Source organism: Cynocephalus volans, chromosome 9 (assembly GCF_027409185.1).
Source record: "Cynocephalus volans isolate mCynVol1 chromosome 9, mCynVol1.pri, whole genome shotgun sequence".
NCBI classification, from domain to species: Eukaryota; Metazoa; Chordata; class Mammalia; order Dermoptera; family Cynocephalidae; genus Cynocephalus; species Cynocephalus volans.
This window is the reverse complement of record NC_084468.1, coordinates 150539918-150563612: the sequence shown is the minus strand read 5'-3', so window position 1 is coordinate 150563612 and position 23695 is coordinate 150539918. Positions and strand designations below refer to the sequence as shown.

The 23695-nt window shown below is 46.4% G+C and overlaps 1 protein-coding gene across 1 annotated transcript in view; it reads left to right on the top strand.

Annotated features, from left to right (window-relative positions):
- The window catches only part of NINL (ninein like), an 83845-nt gene that overhangs the window by 29972 nt on the left and 30178 nt on the right, over window positions 1–23695 (top strand). The window contains 6 exon segments of the mRNA XM_063107517.1: window positions 3348–3459; window positions 5992–6101; window positions 7027–7313; window positions 8928–9041; window positions 9043–9347; window positions 9432–9954. Of these exon segments, the coding sequence (XP_062963587.1) occupies window positions 3348–3459; window positions 5992–6101; window positions 7027–7313; window positions 8928–9041; window positions 9043–9347; window positions 9432–9954 (1451 nt within the window).

The window sequence follows — 23695 nt, the reverse complement described above, 5'->3', positions numbered from 1 at the left end:
TTGGGCCACCGCCCTCCTGACACGCTTTTAAATGCTCACTGCTGTGTTCTGGGCCCTCCTCCTGTCTCTCCCTTTTCTTCCCTGCTTGCTTGAGCACTCTGAGGCTGTGCGACCTTCTAAAAGTCAGGTGTGCCTTGAAGGCCTCGCAGCCCAGCTGGCGGCAGGCCAGTCCCACCCCTGCCCCGTCTCCCCGCCCCATCTCCCCGACCCTGCTCCGGCCTGCAGGACAGTCCTCCTGCAGGAATTTCAGCACAATAAGAAAGGAACGAACCAGAGTTGAGCTGGGTTGATTATTAACAATACAGAAAAGTTCTTTCATTTATAAAGAAATTCAACACATGGTTCCTTAATAGTCAGCTCCCAGTTAGGATTTAATTTACCAAAAGTTAATTTATGCAAAATTTATACAGAAACCCTTTTTAATTTTTTTAACAAAGAGAGGTATAAAATTTGTGTTAAAATTAGGCACCATCAAAAACCTGAGTCCTTGACCCACCTGCCGCTCACACACCCTTACTATAAAGAAAGTTATGTCCAAACAAGTTATCAGAGTAGCAACTAGAAACAACTGAATGCCAGTATCTGGGAATGCCTGGGCATATTACCACTTATTAGAATCCTGTATAGCCTTGAAAATAACGAGGAAGTGGATGATTCTAGACACCGAAGGCTATCTAGGCAACATTGCCAAGTGAACAGAGATATGAAATATGCATCCTCAGATCATAGCCGTTGAAAACCCTGTGTAATCCCCACTGGTAAAAATGAGAAGAAAAATCTCAGGATGTCAGTAGAGTTTACTGTTCATTCACTTATTTCTTCTGCAAATTTGCTTTACTACTAAATAATTACAATAAAAAATTTCAAGTTGAGCACTGTAATTCATAACTACCTGAAGATGTGATTATCTGAGACTGAATTAATTTTACCAGGTTGGTGATACTAGTTACCTTGTGTGGTGATGCAGTAGACACAACTGGTTTTAGTTGCGTGTAATTCTTTCCATGTAGAAATCACCTGTAAGGCTTTGCTTCACGTCACCTCATGCTGAAGACCCATGATTATTTCTGGGGATGCTGATGTGGTCATTGTTAAGTGAACAAATAGTTGTAAAGTAATTTTGCATGATTTGAAAGTTAGGCAGATTTTGTGGGGAGAACATCTGTCCTTGAAGCTGGTAATTATTTAATGGGCTGCCCCATGGCCAGAGAAACAGGTTTTAAAAGTCTGTCATCAATTTACTTCTTCATGACTTCCCTCCAATTTAAAGTAAAATTGACTTTGTTCCTGCTGTGTGTTGCTTTGGCAATACAATAGGATACAGGTGAGCCGAGCGGCTGCTCTGGAGCGGCTGTGCGTGCCTGCTTCCTGTCTGGTTTGCCCTCTCACTCCAAACCCGACTCCGGGGTCCCAGTGCCTTTCCCTGCACTGCCTCACTCTGGCTTTTGAAAATCCTGTGTGTGGTCAGCTGTGTCACCCTACTGCTGAACTCAGGTGGGGTGGGGTGTGGGCCTATCGTATAGGTGGAACATGCTGGACAGCTTTCTGCCAGGGCTGTAGTCACCTGCTGGCTTCTTTCCTTCTCTCAAAGCTTAAGTAGACTGAGAACTTAGAAATAATGTTTCTTTAGTGCACCAGGTTTTACAAACATAATCCCCTTCTTTCTTTCACATGACTCTGTTACTTAAAGACCTGCTACCCTTCTCACTTTTGGTCCTTGAAATTTTATTTTTTGAAACATCAGCAGAGATATTTTAGTGCTAACCTATTTATTTAGAGATTTCTTCTCTCCACTTCTTGGGTATTTGTTTATTTCAAAGTAACATTTTGATTATCTTGACTTTTTGTTTGAAAATAATTTTAAACTTACAGAGTTACAAATGTAAAAATAGTGCCAAGAACACCTGCATACCCTTTACCCAGATTCACCCGTTTACACGGTCTGCTGTTTGCTTTATCACTTGCATACTTGCTCACTGTGTGTGTGTGTGTGTGTGTATGGGTGTGAACATATAGACATAACTATTTCTGAGCCATCTGAGAATAAGTTACATTCACTATGACTCTTTACCCTTAAACTCTTCAGTGTACAGTTCACCTAGCAGTGCTGGGCAGGCGCCTGCTCCTGCAGGTGCCCAAGAGTTGATTATTAAATGTTCAGGAATTTTGCTGGCTGCTTGTTAAACCTTTGATACCTTTATATCAGCTATGGTGGGATTATTTACATCACCGAAATCTGCAGAAGCTATAAATTAGGGCTTTTTTTCTTGGACAGGCAGTTTCCTAACATGCCGCTGAATAAAAATAATTCTGACACACAATCAGCTTCATGAGTTGACATTAAAGCAATAGTGGAGCCTACTCTCTGCATTTTGTTTCTGTTAGTTGATCTCACAGTGTCCTGTGGAGAATTTCCCCTGCAGGATGTGACTAGACTGGGACCTGGTGCTGCCCTTAGTTGTCCTGTGTCTTCAATGGACTTTATTCTGAAACATTCCCAGGGCCTTTCTTTGTCTTTGATGACTCTGATATTTTTGAGGAATACTGTCCTCCCTTCCCATTTCTCATAGGAACTTTCTCATTTTGTGTTTTTCTGACGTTTCCTTTTGATTAAATTGAGGCCCTGAACTCTCAGCTGGAACGCTGCATAGGTGATGTTGTGTCCATCTGTCTTCATTGGAGGTGGTGATTTCAATCACCTGGTCAAGGTGCTGCCTGATTTCCCCACTGTATAATTACCATTTTTCCTCCCTTGCAACTAATAGGCAGTCAGTGGGGAGACACTTTCAGACCATGTAAATTGCCCGCTCTTCATCAAGATTTTCCCTGGATTTAGCATCCACTGATCATTCTTGCCCAATTCTGTCTGTACCTTGATGGTTGCAAAATGATTTTCCAACTCCAGCACCCCTTCACCTCTGTCAGTGCCGCTGGCAATCTGCTGGAGTAAGTCTTGGAGATCCAGTGTGTATTTTATGCATGTTGCACATCTTGATTGATACTCTTCACACCTCAGATCACAGCTCAGTAGCCCAGTGGCTAGTGGCTCCCTTGGACAGTGCAGGGCTAGGTTAACAATGGGGCACCTCCCACAGATACAGTGGTAGAAAGTGATTTAGGGCGTGAGAAAGTCAAGAAGTAGCCTCTTGCTTAGCTCACCACATAGGGAGGGACTCAAAATCCAGATTGTGTCCTATGCTGGAGGTCCAGAATTGATAGCACTTGCCTCATAGTACACTTAGCCCATAGTGGACCCTCTCGGGAGACATGGTATGCCCAGGTCATCCCATCTCTGCTGGGCCCGGTGGTGGCAGTGGCTGGAGGAAGTGTCTGGCTCTGCCCCACAGGATCTGCAGGACCACAATGATGAGCTGCAAGCTGAGCTGGAAGGCCTGCAGGCACGGCTGCCCAAGAGTCAGCACATCCCCTCAGGGGGTCCAGGTGGACACGGCCCAGCAGGTAGGAACCCTGTGAGCGTGCAGCCCAAGGCTGGGCATTAACACAACACCCCAGAGCTGGGGGGAGGAGGGAGGGGACTTGACCATTTGGTAGAGATGGTGAAGGTTATGATGACCTTGTTTTGATCTCAGGGGAGGCATGTCCGCTCTGCAGGGATGTTTCCAAGGAAGTCCAGTGAGATGCTCCATGGTGACCTTGCAGCAGGAACACAGGGATGAGTTCTAGGTTACCTAGAGAAGGGAGGGAGGGAGGGAGGGAGGGAGGCCGGCCTAGGCTGGGCACGGGGCTTCAGCCTGGGTTGTTCTTGGGTTGGTGAGTTTGTTCTGGTGACAGTTCTCTGGAAAGGATAGGAGCTTTAAAGTGGGTTCGTGGTCTCCTGGTAATCAGAGGCCTGTATGGCCGAGGCTGGCTGGGCTGGATGTTTTCTGTTCCTGGTGACCATGGAGCTGTTGCCCCCAGAATCTGAGCGAGGTGGGGAGGAGACTGGGCTCCAGGGAAGGGTGCATGCAGAGAAGGACCAGGGCCTCCACCCCTGCTGGCAGCTGATGGGGTTGGGACAAGCGCTGAGGGGCCACAGGACTCGTGTTGAAGTGTTCTTGGTTCTTCTAGAGAACAGTATAGGGGTACAGAGGCCACGGCTACCCTGAATGGAGGTTTGCTGTGGTCTTTCTGGAGCGCGGGGTAGGCCTGGTGGGTTTCTGCCTACTCACGCTGCCACACGTGATGCACATGGCTCCACGTCCCCTGCTGCTGGGGGTGTGTGGAGACTCAGTAGCCCTACCTGCTCCCCTTGATACCCCCCTTTTGGTAGCCTTGGCCTCTCGGAGAACATTTGGCTCCTGTCTAATCCTGAGAGCACCCAGAGTTTCCATGTTGCCCTGAAGCTATTCACTTGGTAATATAGAAAAAAATTTGCCCCTGGAAGAGCCAACACAGGAATCTCTGAGGGCAGTCTGGTGGGGATGTCTGTGTATGTGGGTCTGGCTTCCTGGGACCCCTAAGGCAGCCCCCTCTCCTGTGGGCTCCTTTACTGGAGTTGGAAGGTTCCCAAGACCCACAGCCCAATGGCTGTCAGACTCACTGGGAATCTTCAGGACAGTGTCCTGACCTCACTCCAGGCCAGCAAGGCCGGAAAGTATTGGGGTACAGCCAGCGCATCGGGTTGCTTTCAGATCCCAGCCTGAGAATAAAGTGCAGCCAGGGATGTGGCCCGGCTCAGGGAAGAGGTGGTGGTTGCCTCCTTTGTCTCCCAAGGAGCCTTGGCTGCACAGAGCCTGTGGTCCGCATCAGGAACCACCATCCCGTGTCCTGAGCAGAGGCTGATCTGAGGTCTCCACCCCAGAGTCCTTGTCAGACTTTGTGCTATGGGGAGGCAGCCCTGAGCTTCCCGTCACCACTAATGACACCAGCGCCACCTCCGAGCCCTGGTCCTTTTTCTTCCCCTTTTGCCCCCCACCCTCCAACCACAGAGGTTCCATTGGACACTTAGAAGGAGGAGGGATCTGTCTGCTGCCAGAGGGGACGGTCAGGACAGCATACATTGGAGGGAGTGATGAGTGCTGAGCTGCTGGGCACCTGCTTGCCTAGGCCCATGTGGCCGGGGCCTAGGGCAGCTTTTGATTGCTGGGGCAATGATATGATTTCTTTCCTGAGTTCTCTTGGCTCTGATGTCCCTGAGTCTGTCCCTCTTTTTCGTGGAAAATAATTTGGAAAAATGGAAGGAGATGGTGGGAAAGTGTCTTTTTCCCTCTTTCCTGTCCCCTGGAGTGGCACAGACGAGACCCTGGTGGTGGTTCCCACCCACACGCTTGCAGCGTTGGGAATCGCCTGAGCCTGGGCAGTGCTGGTGGGACCAGGCACCTTGTCCCAGTGACCTGCCTGGCCGTTGTCTGCCATGTCATCGAGGCGGTTGCACCTCTCCTCCTGTGCACCGTCAGAGCCTTCATTTCCCTGGGATCTAGTGTGCGGACTGACTGACTGGAGCCCAGCATCATTTGTATGATGTAATAACAGATAATGTAGGGCTGCTAAGAAGAGGGGGAAGCTGAAGTACACAACCGACAGCTGAGCTCTGTGCACGTGCATGGGATCATCTACATGTGATTGAGACCTCGTGCAAAGCCCTGCTCTGTCCCTGAGGTTTGCTGCGCTTCAGGCCACTGCGTCCTCTGCTTCCCATGTCTTTTGTATATGGCGTCATCAGGGAACAGAATTTAGGATGCAGTACACTTACTGTGTTATGGCCATCTTTTAGGGAACTGAAGGGCCCTGCTGAATCTTGCAGGGAGCCTATTACATCTATGAGAATCTGTATTTTGGCAAAGGCTAACGAGTGTTAATTTTCGGAACACTGCGTGACCGTTGCAGCCAGTGCTGCGTTCTTCTCACAGACTGTGGATGTGGAAGGTTGTGCTTTGTCATCGGGATGGTGAGAGGAAGGCTGAGGCCATCCACATGTCAGATTGGAGGGTTTGGAAGGGACCCCATGGCATCCTGGGCACGACATAAACAGAAATGTCCCCTTGTGTACAGGTGTCATTTCGTTCACGGGGGCTTCCTCACCAGTGAGTATAGCAACGGAGATAATGATGGAGCAGGTGAAGGAGCATTGCCAAGACCTCAGGATCCAGCTGGAGACCAAGGTGAGGGGAGCCAGAGGCCCACAGGGTGACAAGGGGTGGCCCGTTGCTTGCAGATGGCTTTCCCAGCTGTGCCGGTGCTTCCACCCGCGTCTGTCATGGAGCCCTCTGCCTTGTGAGGAGCCCGCATGGGGAGGAAAGTGCAAGTCTGTGGAAAGGAAATTGACGTTATGCCGCACACTCTCTCAAGGAAGCAGGTCGTGGGAATGCCCAGTAGTGAGAGGGAGTGGCTTATGCCCTAGTGTCACAGGGGATGTGCTGAGTGTGGCCCCCCTGCTTGTCTCTGTTGGGAATCACCGTTCCCGGCTCTAAGCTCAAGTGACCTTGGCATTGTCCAGTGTGGGGTACTCAGTGGCTTTTTGGCCAGGCCCAACCTGGCTGAGTCTGTCTTTGTGGGTGAACTTGTTTCCTGCTCTGCCATTAGGTAGTGGTGGGTTTTAAGGGACAGTGTCCAGAACTTCTTGTCATGTGTCCAGTTCCTTGGTCTGAGCAGCAGTGAGGTGGGGCCACCTCTGTCCTGCACTTGTACCCTTGGTCCCCTGGATGGAGTAGCTGGAAGCTGCTGAGGTAGCTCCTTCAGTCTGGGGCCTCACAGTGCTCAGAACCACCTGTGGGTTTTGTGAAAGCTCCTAGTTCTCAAAGTAGTTGTCACACCCTGTTCTTCCTTGCACTCTGGCCAGACACCCAGCCCAGCTTGGCCCCGAGCTTCTTGTTCCCCCCACTGGACCTTCCTCATGAGGGATGAGGTGCCATAGGTGGCCATGCTAGGCCATCTGGAGCATTGCTGTCCCCTTCTGCAGACCTGGTACCTGTTGGGCCTGGGCTGTCGGCTCTCTGGACGTCGCGCCTGACACCGTCATACTTACTGTGTTGTGTTGTCAGCTAGGTCATTTTTAGGACCTCCTGTTACTCATGTTTCTCTTTTTAGGTAAATTACTATGAGAGGGAAATCGAGGTAATGAAAAGAAACTTTGAGAAGGAGAGAAAGGAGATGGAGCAGACTCACAAGCTTGAGGTTGATGTCCTGGAGGATCAGAAAGTGGACCTGGAGATGCTCCACGCCAAGTCCCAGGAGGTCATCCGAGGCCTGCAGGAGCAGCTGCGGGACGCGGCCCGCTGCCCCGAGCAGTGCTGCGCCCGGGCGCTCTCGGGCCTGGCCCAGCGGCTGGAGGGGGAGCTGCACCGGCGACATCAGGACCAGCTGCAGCAGATCAGGTCCGGGCACTCTCTTTGGGACATTCAGGTCCACAGTTTCTTGCCAAGAGCCAAGACTTGAGATTAGCTGTAGGCAAATTGCTCAGAATTACACTGCCCACCCCTGGGGTTTCCTCTGGGCAGGAAGACAAGGCTGAAAGAGCAGGGACATGGCGAAGATCCCACAGCCCTAAACCAATGGGAAAGATGGCTAGTTTGGCTAGTGAGATTCTTGGAAAGGCTAAAATGCTTGCACAAATGGGAGAAAAGGCTTATTTGGAAAACCTGAGTATGATATTCTATGTGTTACAGTGTCAGAGTTACGTGAGAAATGACCACGTGCCTGTTCTGTCGCATGAATCTGACATAGTAGGGTCACTAGTATCTAGTTATTGCAGATGCTGAGCTGCTTATCTGGGGCTTATTGCTCCACGGAGAGCATCAGGGCCCTCCTACCATACTGGCCAGGTCCTCTGGCCCACAGCGGGACCAGGGCCTCCCACTGCCCAGAGCGGAGCAGACAGCTGGTGGCTGAGGAGCTGCGTGAGGGGGGCGTTGTGTGGGGTTGGCTGGGTTCAGGCGCTGGAGCTGAACGGGTGTGACCTCATCACCACACTGACAGCAGGAGGCCCCGACCTTCAGTGGGCATCATCCCCCCAACCTGGATGAGGTGGGCCCTTCTTAGTAGGTGGGAGTCGGAGGCGGCCGAGTATGTGGGATGTGATGAAGAAGACTCTGCCCTCTCTCTTCCTTTCTCCCCTCCAAAGTGACACCAGTGGAGCAGTCCCAGGCTGTCAGGCCATCATCAGGGGCTTGCAGAACCCACTTACCATCCCAGGGACAGATGGAAAGTCTTTAGGTCATGTGCTTCCCTTGAGCTTTAAGCTCTTTTCTCTTAAACCCCAGGAGTACATGATAAGGGACTTGACCAGAGCCCCCGCAGGCCCCAATGGGGAGGCATAGGGACAGGTATAGGTGGCTGCCCTTCCTCTCAGTGTCCAGGCCCATGTGCACCTGGCCGCCCATCCCGAGCTGTCTCGGGCCCTGGGGAGCTGCTCTTAGCCGGGCTCACAGTCACCCCTCTGCATGGAGGTGGAGCCATAGCCAGCCCCTTCCACTCTCTGCCACCTGCACCTCTAGGCCTGGTGCTCCTGTCCAGTAGGCCCAGCAGCGTAAGGGCTTTTCTGGGGCAGCTTTGACTATGGGTGAGTTTCTCCCATGTCACTAAAACTTTGGATCAGTGCTGTCCAACAGAACTTGCTGCATGAGGACATGTCCTGTGTCTGCTCTGTCCATTTCAGCAGCCACCGGCCATACACGCTTCCTGAGCTCTTGAAATGTGGCCAGTGTGACTGAGGGACTGAATTTTCATTCTTTTCAGTTGTAATTACCTTACATTTAAGCAGTGCCTGGCTTCTGCATTGGCTTCTGTTGTAGAGCCTGATTGCGTTGGGGGCAGAACCTCCACTGGACTAAGAAGGGTCCTGGGTGTGAGTTGAAGCCCTGGGGTGTAGGGTGATGAAAGCTGACATCACCAGGGAGAGAGGAGTGATGTGGCTGGAACAAAAGCTTGGGGGGCCTGGGTTTAGAGCTGCAGAGCCGCAGTGTGCATGGCACGCTCTGTTTCTGTGGGAGAGACACAGAAGTCGAGCTGAGGCAGAAGCTGTCATGGATGGAGGCCCTGCAGTCCTCCCACCATGAGAGCCTGTCCCTACAGCACGAGCACGGGAAAGACAAGCTGGTGCAGGTGAGAGGTGGTGAGGCAGCTGGGCCTGGAGCAGGAGCGGACAAGCAAAGAGAAGGCGCAGATCTGCACGTCGTTGGCCTTTGAGAAGAAGTTGGAACTCACCTGTAGGAAACAAGTGGAAGGGCTGGTCCAAGAAGTGGAGGCGCTGCAGGCCCTCTCAAAAGAGGGGCTGGCAGTGACAGGCAGAGGCCAGGAGGGTGCACACAGTCCTATAACCCTGTGTCTGGGCTGGGGGGAGTGGCCATCTGCCCAGCTGGAACCAGGTGATGGCAGAAAAATTGGGGAGCTGGCAGGAGATGGGCCTGGCTGTGGGCCAGCCAAGTGCTGGCATGTGCCAGGCCAGCCTTGCTGTGCAGATGCCATGTAGAGCCCTGCCCCTGCCCCAACCCCAGCCCTGGCGTCAAAGGGGCCCTCCAAGAGCCTCAGCAAGAACCTTCAGGGATTGCTCAACATCCAGGAGGTGGCTTCTGTTCTCTCTGAGAGTTGGACACATGTGCCAGAAGAACCAGTGCCTTCTGCCAGGGGCCCAGGGAGCTTTAGACAGCCCGAAGTCCATGAGCTACTCTTGCTGAGCCCAGCCACCTGGGGAAGGGCAGAGGTTGAGAGGCCCCAGACTGTTCTGGAGGAACAGGCTGTGAGCCTGAGCAGGGAGCCGGTCTCCGTGGGGCATCAGCAGGCAGAGACGGAGTGCGGCCTGGAGGCTGGGCTCCTCTACAGCAGGGAGGCCACGAGGAGGGGGCTCTCACCATTCCAGCCCAGTATTGCAGACCCATGGGGGGCTGGGCAGGAACAGCTTGCCACCCTGGGTGAGACAGTGCTGGAGAGATTGAAGAATGACATGAAAACCAAACTGCTGCAGCTGGAAGACGTCATCTGGGCTCTCAAGAAAGAAGCGGATTCAAGAGAGAAGGACAGGCTTGGTTTCCACTCATCCTTAACTTCTGCCACTAGTCACTGCTGCCTGGGCCCTTTCCTACCAACAGGTCTGCAGACTGGCGGGCTGGCTGTGTGACTCTCGTGCCTGTGTGGGATCACGAGCCTGTCTGCAGGCATCCGTGGGCACAGTGAGGCAGGACAGGCCTTTCTGGGGCAGCTCAGCTGGCTGTTGTGTCCCTGCCTTTGTGCACGGAAAGTTCTTACTGCTCTCACAAGGACAGTCATCCTGGTTGGAGGCCCCATGCTCATCTTGGGCTGTCCATGCTCGTCCTGGGCACATCCTGGGCCTGCCAAACCTGAGAGAGGCAGGAGGGTGGGGGCTGCAGCCCACCCAGTGCGTGTGCCAGGCCCTGTCCTTGGGCCTGGGGATCACAGTGACCTGGCAGGTTCCAGTGCCACTGGAGGGGCAGCAGCAGCAGAAGAGGAGCCCGTCCAAGTGTTCTGGGCGGCCTGGGAGGCTGAGGTCTGCTTAGTGCCCCAGGGCTGGGAGATGCGTTGCAGCTGACGCCTGCGGGGAAGCCTCGAGGTGCGGAGTAGGCCTGAAGACATCTTGCTGAGAGGGCCCTGTGTGGGCCAGGGCTCATCTGCTTTATGGCAGAAGCCTGGAATTCTAGGAGGGCTTTTCCAGATGCTGCAGAGAATGGTTGCAAAAGCCCTTCCCTGGCTCCTCCTTGGAGACAGATGTTCACGGGCACTTGCGTGGCCATGTGCAGGCTTGTGACATGGTCTGTGCTCCATGTGTGGTATCACTAACTGCCACACAGTACACCTGTGAGGTGTTGGGAAGGAGGCTTCAGGAGGTCACTGCTGCTTGTCCAGGCAACTGGCACTGACACAGCAGACATGGACGTGTCCCAGGATGAGTGGTGAGACCCGCATTCTGGCTCACATGCCAGCACAGGCTCGCCTGGGGAGCTGGGGGCAGGTTGCTTCCTTGAAAAGAAAAAAAAAAAATGTGGGATTTACGATAAACCAAGAGGATAAAATGTCAGTGCACAGCCCATTTTAGGAAAGGAAATATCAGTGATTAGCCAGAAGCCCTGGTATCTCTCAGGCCTCCCGAAGGGTTGCTCTTCATTGTTCAGATGTTTCTTTATGCTTTTGCCTCTTGGGTGGGTGTCTCCAGTCATTGGATGGTGTTCACTGGGCACTGCTGTGTGCCAGGCTCAGGTAGAGATTTCACTGGAGCAAATCAGGTCTGGAGCTTTCAGCCCCATGGAAGGCACCACACTTGGTGGTGCCCCAGTGTTATGAAGAAGGATGTTCCCACATTTTATGGATTAGGAAACAAAGGGCTGTGCTGCTGGATGATTTGCATTTTCCAAGGACACAGACAGATGTAGAGAAAGCCTAGGGGAATATATGGAAACTGCAGATTCAAGCTGATGGCTCCCTAGGTGGGCCGGGGCTCCTAGTCTGAATTGGGCTATCTGGGAAGGCTGGTGACAAGGCTCCCTTGAGGCTGCCTGCCTGTGTTGGGCATAGGGGGAGCAGCCAGGGTGGGTGGTAGGGATTTGGCAAGTGGGGAGTTGGGGTGTGCAGAAGCGAAGGTGGACAGGAGCAGCTCTTGTGGGAATGGGGAGGATTCCCAGAGCAAGTTGCGGGGGCATGAGTGGGCAGCTGCGTAGACGTGCCCGTGGTTGTCAGGAGGACTGGCTGCCGTTAGAAGAGCAGATAGTGGGGCAGTGGGAAGGGGGCTGGAGCCAGAGGGACAGCTGCAGCAGAGGTGCAGGAAACTCACGGGCAGGAGTTTGGAGGCTGAATTTAAGGGGGTTACAGGTGGGCATAGTACAGGCAGGGAGGTTGGAAGTGGGTCACGGCCCCATCAGTGGACACCTGGAAATGCCACTCACGCTTGCAGTACTGCCCCTGCAGAGAGAAGGGGTGGAGCTCCAGAGGAAGAGGGAACGAAGGGGCTGGTGTCTTTTGAGGAGGGAGGGTCACCTGTGTCTGGAACCACTGAGAGGCCAGTTCATGTGAGACTGGTACATTGAAGGTACCCCTGAGCCCACCAGCACCCCTCATCCCAGCTGGGCCCCCAGCTCCAGCTCCTGCTCTGGGAGGGCATGTCTGTCCCCAGCACTAGCTAGTGGGCCCTTGGCCACAACTCCCAGCTTGTCATTCTTGCAGCTCCTTTTAGTTAAACACATGGGACCCCCTCCTCGAGTCCACAGCAGCTGCAGAGCCTGTCTGGGTGAAGGTCAAGTGTGCAGGATCTTGAAGGCCATGGTGAAGATTTTGGCCTTTATCATAAGAGAAAGCAAAGTCCAGAAAGTGAGCTGATCAGCTGTGGGCTGTGAAAGAATCCATGCTGGCAGTTTAGAGAAAGCAGGAGTGGTCGGAACACCCCAGGGCCTGAGTTTGTCCACTGTCACTTTACCGTTTCTCTCAACACTTTCTCACTCTCTGTGTACACGTACACACACACATGCACGCACGCACGCGCGCGCGCGTGCACACACACACACACACACCCGCTTTTGTTCCCCTCAATCATTTCACATAATTGCAGACGTTATGCTACTTTGCTGCTAAATACTTCAGCATGATATTTTGTAAGAACACAGGCATACTCCTACATATCCACAGTATCCACATCCACAATGGAAAATCTGACATTCGTACAATACTGGTTTTGAGCATACACCCACATTCAGATTTCCCCAGTTGTTCCAACGTGGCCTTTATGGGTTGCCCCTGCCCACCTTTCTGGATCCAGTCAAGGATTATGCTATTCATTTAGTTTTATTGCTTTAATGTCCATTAAGCTAAAAGAGTGCATCAGTCTTTTAATCTTTTGTCAGTGGACTTAGACATTTTTTTTTCATGGTACGTATATAACAAAATTGGTCATTGTAGCCACTTTTAAGTGTATAATTTAGTGGCATTAAACATTCACAATGTTGTGCAGCCATCAACTCAGTCCACTTCCAAAATGTTTTTATCATCTCCAAAAGAAACTCTTTACCCATTAAACAATAACGTTTCCTGGTATTTTGTTGAAGATTTTAGCATTAATATTGATAAGGGATACTGGTATGGGTTTTTTTGTTTGTTTTTCTTGTGGTGTCTGTTTGGCTTGGGTATCAGGCTAATGGTGTCCTCATAAAATGAGGTTTTTTATTTTTGTTTGTTTGTTTTGGCACAGGGTATATTTTATTTGGTAAAGACTAAGGGAAATTCCATATTTGAAATCCATATCCTAGTCCAATGATTTTGATAGTAAAAGATAATTTTGTCAGTTATCATTTAATATTTACATCCTACCTTTTTTTTTTTTCTTAATTTTATTTTGTCAATATACAATGTGGTTGATTATTGTGGCCCGTTAGCGAAACCTCCCTCCCTCCTCCCTCTCTCCCCTCCCACCCAACAATGTCCTTTCTGTTTTCTTGTCGTATCAACTTCAAGGAATTGTAGTTGTTATATCTTCTCCACCCCACCCCGGTTGTGTGTGTGTGTGTGTGTGTGTGTCTGGATTTATTTATTTATTTTTAGCTCCCACCAATAAGTGAGAACATGTGGTATTTCTCTTTCTGTGCCTGACTTGTTTCACTTAATATAATTCTCTCAAGGTCCATCCATGTTGTTGCAAATGGCAGTATTTCATTCGTTTTTATAGCTGAGTAGTATTCCATTGTGTAGATATACCACATTTTCCGTATCCACTCATCTGATGATGGACATTTGGGCTGGTTCCAACTCTTGGCTATTGTAAAGAGTGCTGCGATGAACATTGGGGAACAGGTATACCTTCGACTTGATGATTTCCATTCCTCTGGGTATATTCCCAGCAGTGGGATAGCTGGGTCATATGGCAGATCTATCTGCTATCGTTTGAGGAACCTCCATACCATTTTCCATAGAGGCTGCACCATTTTGTAGTCCCACCAACAATGTATGAGAGTTCCTTTTTCTCCGCAACCTCGCCAGCATTTATTGTTCAGAGTCTTTTAGATTTTAGCCATCCTAACTGGGGTTAGATGGTATCTCAGTGTAGTTCTGATTTGCATTTCGCGGATGCTGAGTGATGTTGAGCATTTTTTCATATGTCTGTTGGCCATTTGGATATCTTCCTTAGAGAAATGCCTACTTAGCTCTTTTGCCCATTTTTTAATTGGGTTGCTTGTTTTTTTGTTGTAAAGTTGTTTGAGTTCCTTGTATATTCTGGATATTAATCCTTTGTCAGATGTATATTTTGCAAATATTTTCTCCCACTCTGTTGGTTGTCTTTTAACTCTGTTAATTGTTTCTTTTGCTGTGCAGAAGCTCTTTAGTTTGATATAATCCCATTTTTTTATTTTTCCTTTGGTTGCCCGTGCTTTTGGGGTCGTATTCATGAAGTCTGTGACCAGTCCTATTTCCTGAAGTGTCTCTCCTATGTTTTCTTTAAGAAGTTTTATTGTTTCAGGGTGTATATTTAATTATTTAATCCATTTTGAGTTGACTTTAGTGTATGGTGAAAGGTGTGGGTCTAGTTTCATTCTCCTGCATATTGATATCCAGTTCTCCCAGCACCATTTGCTAAAGAGGCGGTCTCTTCCCCAGTGTATAGGCTTGGTGCCTTTGTCCAAGATCAGATGGCTGTAGGTGTGTGGGTTGATTTCTGGATTCTCTATTCTATTCCATTGATCAGTGTGTCTGTTTTTATGCCAGTACCATACTGTTTTGGTTATTATAGCTTTGTAGTATAGTTTAAAGTCAGGTAGTGTTATGCCTCCAGCTTTATTTTTTTTGCTCAGCATTGCTTTGGCTATGCGTGTTCTTTTGTTATTCCATATAAATGTCTGGATAGTTCTTTCCATTTCTGAGAAAAATGTCATTGGAATTTTGATGGGGATTGCATTAAATTTGTATATCACTTTGCGTAGTATGGACATTTTCACTATGTTGATTCTTCCAATCCAAGAGCATGGGATATCTTTCCATCTTCTTGTATCCTCTCTGATTTCTCTCAGCAGTGGTTTGTAGTTCTCATTATAGAGATTTTTCACATCCTTGGTCAACTCAATTCCTAAGTATTTTATTTTTTTGGTGGCTATTGTAAATGGGCAGGCTTTCTTGATTTCTCTTTCTGCATGTTCACTATTGGAGAATAGAAATGCTACTGATTTTTGTGTGTTGATTTTGTATCCTGCTACTGTGCTGAAATCATTTATCAATTCCAGCAGTTTTTTTGTAGAGGTTTTAGGCTGTTCGATATATAGGATCATGTCATCTGCAAACAGGGACAGTTTGACTTCCTCTTTTCCAATCTGAATGCCCTTTATTTCCTTCTCTTCTCTGATTGCTCTGGCTAGTACTTCCAACACTATGTTATACTCTGCTTTCTCTTCAGATCGTATAAATCTTTCGCCTTTTACCAACACTATGTTGAATAGGGGTGGTGAGAGTGGGCAACCTTGTCTAGTTACTGTTCTTAAAGGAAAAGCTTTCAGCTTTTCCCCATTCAGGATGATATTGGCAGTGGGTTTGTCATATATGGCTTTAATTATGTTGAGATACTTTCCATCTATACCTCACTTATAGAGGGTCTTTGTCATGAATGAGTGCTGAACTGTATCACATGCTTTTTCAGCATCTATAGAGATGATCATATGGCCCTTGTGTTTGACTTTATTAATATGGTGTATCACATTTATTGATTTGCGTATGTTGAAGCAACCTTGCATCCCTGGGATGAATCCCACTTGATCGTGGTGAATAATTTTATGTATGTGTTGCTGTATTCTGTTAGCTAGTATTTTAGTGAGGATTTTTGCATCTATATTCATCAAGGATATCGGCCTGTAGTTTTCTTTTTTGGTTATATCTTTACCTGGCTTTGGTATCAGGATGATGTTTGCTTCATAGAAAGAGTTCAGGAGATTTGCGTCTGTTTCAGTCTTTTGGAATAGTTTGTAAAGAATCGGTGTCAATTCCTCTTTGAATGTTTGGTAAAATTCTGCTGTGAATCCATCTGGTCCTGGGCTTTTCTTTGTAGGGAGCTTTCTGATAACAGCTTCAATCTCCTTTATTGTTATTGGTCTGTTCAGATTTTCTACGTCTTCATGGCTCAGTTTTGGGAGCTTGTGTGTGTCCAGAAATTTATCCATTTCCTCCAGATTTTCAAACTTGTTGGCATATAGTTGTTTATAGTAGTCTCGAATGATTCCTTGTATTTCAGATGTAACAGTTGTAATATCACCTTTTTCATTTCTAATTTTTGTTATTTGAATCTTCTCTCTTCTTTTTTTTGTTAGCCATGCTAATGGTTTGTCAATTTTATTTATCTTTTCAAAAAACCAACTTTTTGATTCATTGATCTTTCGAATTGTTTTTTGGGTTTCAATTTCATTAAGTTCTGCTCTGATCTTAATGATTTCTTTCCGTCTGCTAACTTTAGGTTTGGATTGTTCTTGTTTTTCTAGTTCTTTAAGGTGAATTGTTAGGTTGTTCACTTGCCATCTTTCAATTCTTCTGAGGTGAGCATTTAATGCAATAAATTTCCCCCTTAATACTGCTTTTGCAGTATCCCACAGGTCTTGGTATGATGTATCATTATTTTCATTAGTTTCAATAAATTTTTTGATTTTCTTCTTGATTTCTTCTTGGACCCCTATGTCATTAATTAGAATGCTGTTTAATTTCCATGTGTTTGTATAGTTTCCAGAATTTCGTTTGTTATTGATTTCTAGTTTTAATCCATTATGGTCTGAGAAAATACATGGGATAATTCCAATTTTTTTGAATTTGTTGAGACTTGATTTGTGACCTAATATGTGATCTATCCTGGAAAATGATCCATGTGCTGATGAGAAGAATAAATATTCTGAGGTTGTTGGATGGAATGTTCTGTAGATATCTGCCAAGTCCAATTGGTCTAGAGTCTTGTTTAGATCTTGTGTTTCTCTGCTGATTCTTTGCCTAGATGATCTGTCCAATATTGACAGTGGGGTGTTCAGGTCCCCTGCTATTATGGTATTAGTGTCTAATTCCTTCTTTAGGTCTAATAGATTTTGTTTTATAAATCTAGCTGCTCCAACATTGGGTGCGTACATATTTATGATTGTTATGTCTTCTTGATGGATCAGTCCTTTTATCATTATGTCGTGTCCCTCATTGTCTCTTTTTATGGTTTTTACTTTAATGTCTACTTTGTCAGATATAAGAATAGCTACTCCAGCTCGTTTTTCTTTTCTGTTTGCATGGTAAATCTTTTTTTATCCTTTCACTCTTAGTTTATGTGAGTCTTTATGGGTGAGGTGGGTCTCTTGAAGGCAGCATATAGTTGGGGCCTCCTTTATAATCCACTAGGCCAGTCTGTGTCTTTTGATTGGGGAATTTAAGCCTTTTACATTAAGAGTTGTTATTTAATAGTGTTGATTTATCCTGGCATTTTATTGATTATTGTTTGGTTGTCTTAGGTGTCCTTTGTTCCTTGCTTTCTGATTTACTGTTTGTTTTCTGTGTTTGTTGGTTCCTTAGGTTGTAGATAGCCTTTTTGTTTGTTTGTTTTCTCTTCATGAATGCCTTTTTTATTATACAAGTGGGTTTTGATTTTTCTTGGGTTTTTATGGCCGTGGTAGTTATTTTTCAGGAACCAAACCCAGTACTCCCTTGAGAATTTCTTGTAAGGGTGGTCGTGTGGTGGTGAACTCCCGCAGTTTTTGTTTGTCTGAGAAATATACTATTTGCCCGTCATTTCGGAAGGATACCCTTCCAGGGTAGAGTATTCTTGTCTGGCAATCTCTGTCTTTTAGTATTTTGAATATATCATCCCATTCCTTTCTGGCTTTTAGGGTTTGTGATGAAAAGTCTGATGTTAGCCTGATTGGGGCTCCCTTATAGGTGATTTGACGCTTCTCTCTTGCAGCTTTTAAGATTCTCTCTTTGTCTCTGAGTTTTGCCAGTTTGACTATAACATGTCTTGGAGAAGACCTTTTTGGGTTGAATACATTTGGAGATCGTTGAGCTTCCTGGATCTGAAGATCTGTGATTTTTCCTATACCTGGGACGTTTTTTGCCACTATTTTGTTGAATATGTTTTCAGTGCAATCTCCTTTTTCCTCCTCTTCCGGAATACTCATGACTCGTATATTTGAGTGCTTAAGGTTGTCTGATATCTCTCTCAGAATTTCTTCAATGCCTGTGATTCTTTTTTCTTTTTTTTTTTTTTTGCCTGCTTGTGTTATTTCAAACAGCCCATTTTCAAGTTCAGAGGTTCTCTCTTCAACTTCCACAAGCCTGCTAGTTAAACTCTCCATTGTGTTTTTTATTTTGCTGAATAACTTCTTCAGTTCCGCAAGTTCTGCTACATTTTTTTTCAGGGCATTGATTTCCTTGTACATTTCCTCTTTCAGGTCCTGTATACTTTTCCTCGTTTCATCATGATGTCTAGCTGAGTTTTCTTGTATCTCATTCAGTTTCCTTAGAATTATCATTCGAAATTCCTTGTCAGTCATTTCAAGGGCTTCTTGTTCTATAGGATCTAGAGCTTGAGATTTATTATCTTTGGGTGGTGTACTTTCTTGATTTTTCGTATTTCTGGTATCTTTGATGTTTATTCATTGTGGCAGGGGGTTTCACAGTCCACTGGTTTGACACTATTGAGTGACTGAGATGTTGCTGTGGTTGCCAATTTGGTATGGCTACCTCAGTGACTCCCTATTCCGTGCGCTCTGGCCCGGGCTGCTGGGATGCACCGAGGCACCGCAGAGTGTGTGGTCTCTGCAGAGCTTCTCATTCCCCTGCAGGATGTCTCCCTGCTCTGTGCGCACTAGGCCGGGTGTGGGATGGAGCCGGGTGGAGGTGGTGAAGCCTGCCTGCTGCTGGATCGCGTGGCGGCGGCCCCCCCACAGGGTGTGTGGACTCTACGGAACTTCTATCCCCCTTGCTGGGTGACTCTGTGCTCTGTACACCTTGTGCCGGGCTGCTGGATTGCACGGCAGCAGCGTGGACCCTGTGGAGTTCCCGCCTCCCCTGCTGGACGTCTCCCCGCTCTGTGTGCACTGGGCTGCACTGGGAATGAAGCCGGGTGGTGGCGGTGAAGCCTACCTGTTGGATCACGCAGTGGTGGTCCTGCAGGGCATGTGGTCTCTGCGGCGCTTCTGCCTCTCCCTCTGGACGTCTCCCTGTCTCAGCCGTGGGTTGATTCGCTTCCAGCTCCAGGGACGGGCGGGTGGGTGCGGGGGTCAGAATCCGCGGTCACCGCTGCAGCCCGGGGTGACACACGCCTGCTGAGGTCTCCATGTTTCCACATCTGCGGCTGCGTGCGGGTTGGGGGAAGATTCCCGGTTCTCGGCAGGGTAAAGACACCCTTTCGAAGCCGTTCCTTTGCGCCGATTCTGCTACAGCTGCATCTGGCGCGGGCCGCAGGCTGCTTCTACTCGTGGCGGAAAAGCGGCAGGCGGCTTCCTCTTCCGCCGTCTTGACCTCCACTCTAAAATGAGTTTTGAACTGTCGCCTCTTCTTCAATTTTGGAGGAGTTTGAGAAGGATACATTTAATTTTTCTCCAAATGTTTAGTTGATTTGGTAGTGAAGCCATCTCGTTCTAGGCTTTTTGTTTTTTTTAAAGATGACCGGTAAGGGGATCTTAATCCTTGACTTGGTGTTGTCAGCACCACGCTCTCCCAAGTGAGCCACCGGCCGGCCCTAGGCTTTTCTTTATTGAAAGGTTTTCAATTATTGAGTCAATCTCCTTACTAGTTATAGGTCTATTCAGATTTTCTATTTTTTCATGAATCAGTTTTAGAAGATTGTTTTAAGAATTTGAACAGTGACATTTTTGAAGAATCCAGATCATTTTGCAGAATCGCGCTCAATTTACATGCCTGATTTTCCTCATGATTAGATTCAGATGAAACATTTTAGGAGTGATCATTATATGCATCTTTCTCAGCTTGTCACTGTAAAGGGATCACTATTCCTTCTTGTACTTCCTGCCTTCCTTATGGACCATTTTCTTACTTCTGACATGCATCCTTTAGAAGTTCCTTTAGTGAAACTCTGGAGTAACTTTCTTCAGTTTTTGTTTATCTGAAAAATGTCTTAAATTTTCCTTCATTTTTGAAAGATAGTATTCCAAGGAACACAAATCTAGATTAGTGGTTAAAGGGCTGTTCCTTAACCCTCTGAACATGCTTTTTCAATGTCAGAGCTTCCACTGTTGACACTGAGGAGTCTGCTCAGTCTAGTTGCTGCTCCTTGGTATGTGTATTAGTTTCCTGTTGCTGCTGTAACAAATTACCACAAACTCAACGACTTAAGAGAACAAGGAGAAAGAGGCAAGATGACTGACTAGAAGGAGACATTATTTCTCTCTCCAACATGGATGGAGAATATACTGAATGCACAGCTACACAGGAGAAAAACAAAAAGAAGGGTAAAGGAATGCATCGAGGGAGTAGCAAAGACTTTGGTGAGTGCAGAGACTCAGATAGCCCCAAACAGAATGGAAAAATTCTCCTTGCCTAGCACCACCCCATCCCCCACTCCAGAGTGGCACGGATGCAGGAGGGGCTTCTGAGCATAGAAAGGATCCCCTCCCAGGGTCTTCCATTTAAGCTGAAGACCTTCAGATCACTCCAGAGCATGCATCAAGATCATGGGACACTAGCTGGGGTTCCAGCAAGCCTGCCCAGGTTCATCCATCTCAGCTAGAGAGTGACAGTGTGCCCAGGTGCTTCACCTAAGTACTCAAGAGCACGCATATGTCCTCAAGACTCAATGCAGTGTCACTAATGTCAGCAAGGAATCACTAAATGCCCCAGTGCCTAGGCCATGGAGGCACGCACACACACACATATCTGACACTGAATACAGCTGATGTACTCACACAAGACTATACTGCTGCGTCTATCCAGAACCAATAGTAAAACACCCTACTCAACGGTCAGTATAAAACACATGTGCATGAGGAATTCTCCTCAAAGCCCACAGCTGAGTAACAAGTGAGTGCTCTAACGGATGACCAGATATCAACGTACAGATACTAGAAACATGGGGAAAAAAATAAATATGACACCCTGAAAGGAATACAGTAATTTCTAAGTACCAGACCCCACAGAGCAGGAAACTCTTGAAATGACCGAAAAGGAATTCCAAGCAGCAATCCTAAGGAAACTCAATGAGATACAAGCAGACTCAGACAACACAGTGAAATGACAAAAAATATCTAGGATATGAAGGAGGAAATTTACAAAGAGATTAATATCTTTAAAGAGAATGTAAAAAGAACTCCTGGAACTGAAAGAGTCATTCAGTGAAATGAAAAAACACAACTGAAAGCTTAAGCAGCAGGCTAGAGCAAGCAGAAGAGAGAATTTCTAATCTTGAAGACAGTCTTTTTGAAATAACACAGCCAGACCAAAAAAAGAAAGAAAAAAAGAAGAAAAATGAAGAATGTCTAAGAGAGCTAGCAAACAACCATAAGTGCACAAACATCTAAATTATGGGTGTTCCAGCAGCAAAAAAGAAAGGAAACGGCACTGTAAATCTATTCAAGGAAATAATAGTGGAAAATCTCCCAGGTATAGAGTGAACATGGACCTTCTGATCCAGGAGGCTCAAAGATCCCCAAACAGAATCAACTCAAAAAGGTCCTCTCCAAGACATATTATCGTCAAACTGGCAAAACTCAAAGACAGAATCCTAAAAACAGCAAGAGAAGTGTTAAGTCACCAGTAAGTGAGTCCCCATCAAACTAACAGCAGATGTCTCAACAGAAACTCTATATGCCAGAAGAGAATGAGATGATATATTCAAAATATGAAAAGAAAAAAAACTGCCAGCCAAGAGTACTCTGCCAACAAGGCTGTCCTTCAGAAATGAAGGACAAATAGTATATTTTCCAGACAGAAACTGTGGGAGTTCACCACTACATGATCAGCCCTAAGGGAGTCCTGCATCTGGAATGCAAAAAAACAATAATCACTACCACGAATTCACAAGAAAGAACAAAATCCACTGGTAGAACAAAAATGCAAATGAGAAAAAAATCTTACCCCCTCAAAAAAGCAGCAAACACAGAAGTCAGACAGTAAAAGGGGAAGAAAAGATATTTAAAACATCCAAACAAAATCAATAAAATGCCAGGAGTAAGACATTTTTGTAATGTGATACTCTGGTCACTGTTGCCACCACCAGATGTATTCCCTTGGATTTTGGAATTCTCAGCCTTAGAAACTATAAGCAATAAATTTTTTCTTTACAAATTACCCAATTCTGTGTATTTTGTTATAACCAACAGAAACAGAACAATACACAGTACTAAGGGGGAAATTTATTGTAATAAATGCTTACATCAAAACAATGGAAAGATTTCAAATAAAGAACCTAACGTCTATTCCTCAAAAACAAACAAACAAAAAAACACAAAAACAAGAGCAATCCAATCCCAAAAATAGCAGATAGAAAGGAATAATTAAGATCAGAGCAGAACTAAATGAAATAGAGACCCAAAAAATGATACAAAAGAACAGCGAAACAAAGAGTTGATTTTTGAGAAGACAAAATAGACAAATCATTAGCTAGGCTACCTAAAAAAGAGAGAAGACCCAAATAACAAAAATCAGAAAGAGGAGACATTATAACTGATACCACAGAAATACAAAGAATCATTAGAGACTTATAAACAACTATATGCCAACAAATTTGAAAACCTGGAGGAAATGGATACATTTCTGGACACATACCAACTACCAAGACTGAACCAAGAAGAAAACCTGAACAGACCGATAACACTCAATGAGATTGAAGCACTAATCAGCAGTGTCTCAACAAGGAAAAGCCCAGGCCAAACGGAATTCTACCAAACCTTTAAAGAGGAGTTAACACCAGTTCTCTTCAAACTATTCCAAAAAACTGAAACAGAGGCCATTCTCCCAAACTCATTCTATGAGGACAGCATCACCCTGACACCAAAACCAGACAAAATACAATGACAACAACAACAAAAAAAACTGCAGGCTAATATCTCTAAAGAACATAGACACCAAAATCCTCAACAAAATATTAGCAAACAAAATACAGCAACACATCAAAAAAATTATACACCATAATCAAGTGGGATTCATCCCAGGGATGCAAGGATGGTTCAACATAATGCAAGTCAGTAAAAGTGGTTTACCATATCAACCTTATCAAGGACAAAACCCATATAATTATCTCAACTGACACACAAAAAGCATTTGACAAAATTCAACATCCCTTTGTGATAAAGACTCTCAGCAAATTAGGTATAGAGGGAAAGTATCCCAACACAATAAGAGCCATAGATGACAAACTCACCACCAATACTATCTTAAATAGGGAGAAGCTGAAAGCTTTTCCCTTAAGAACGGGAACTAGACAAGGATGCCCCTCTTGCCACTCCTATTTAACATAGCATTGGAAGTACTAGTCAGCAATCGGGAGAAATTCAAGAGAAAGAAATAAAGGGCATCCAGATTAGAAAAGACAAAGTCAGACTGTCCATGTTTGCAGATAACACGATCCTACATATAGAAAACCCTAAAGACTCTACCAAAAAATTCTTAAAGCTGATAATTTCAGTAAAGTTGTAGGATACAAAATCAAAACAGAAAACTCAGTAATGTTTTTATACTACAACAAACTAGCAGAAGAAATCAAGAAAGCAAGCCCATTTACCCTAGTAACAACAACAACAACAACAACAAAAACTCCTAGGAATAGATTTAACCTAGGAGGTAAAAGATGTGTACAATAAGAAATACAAAT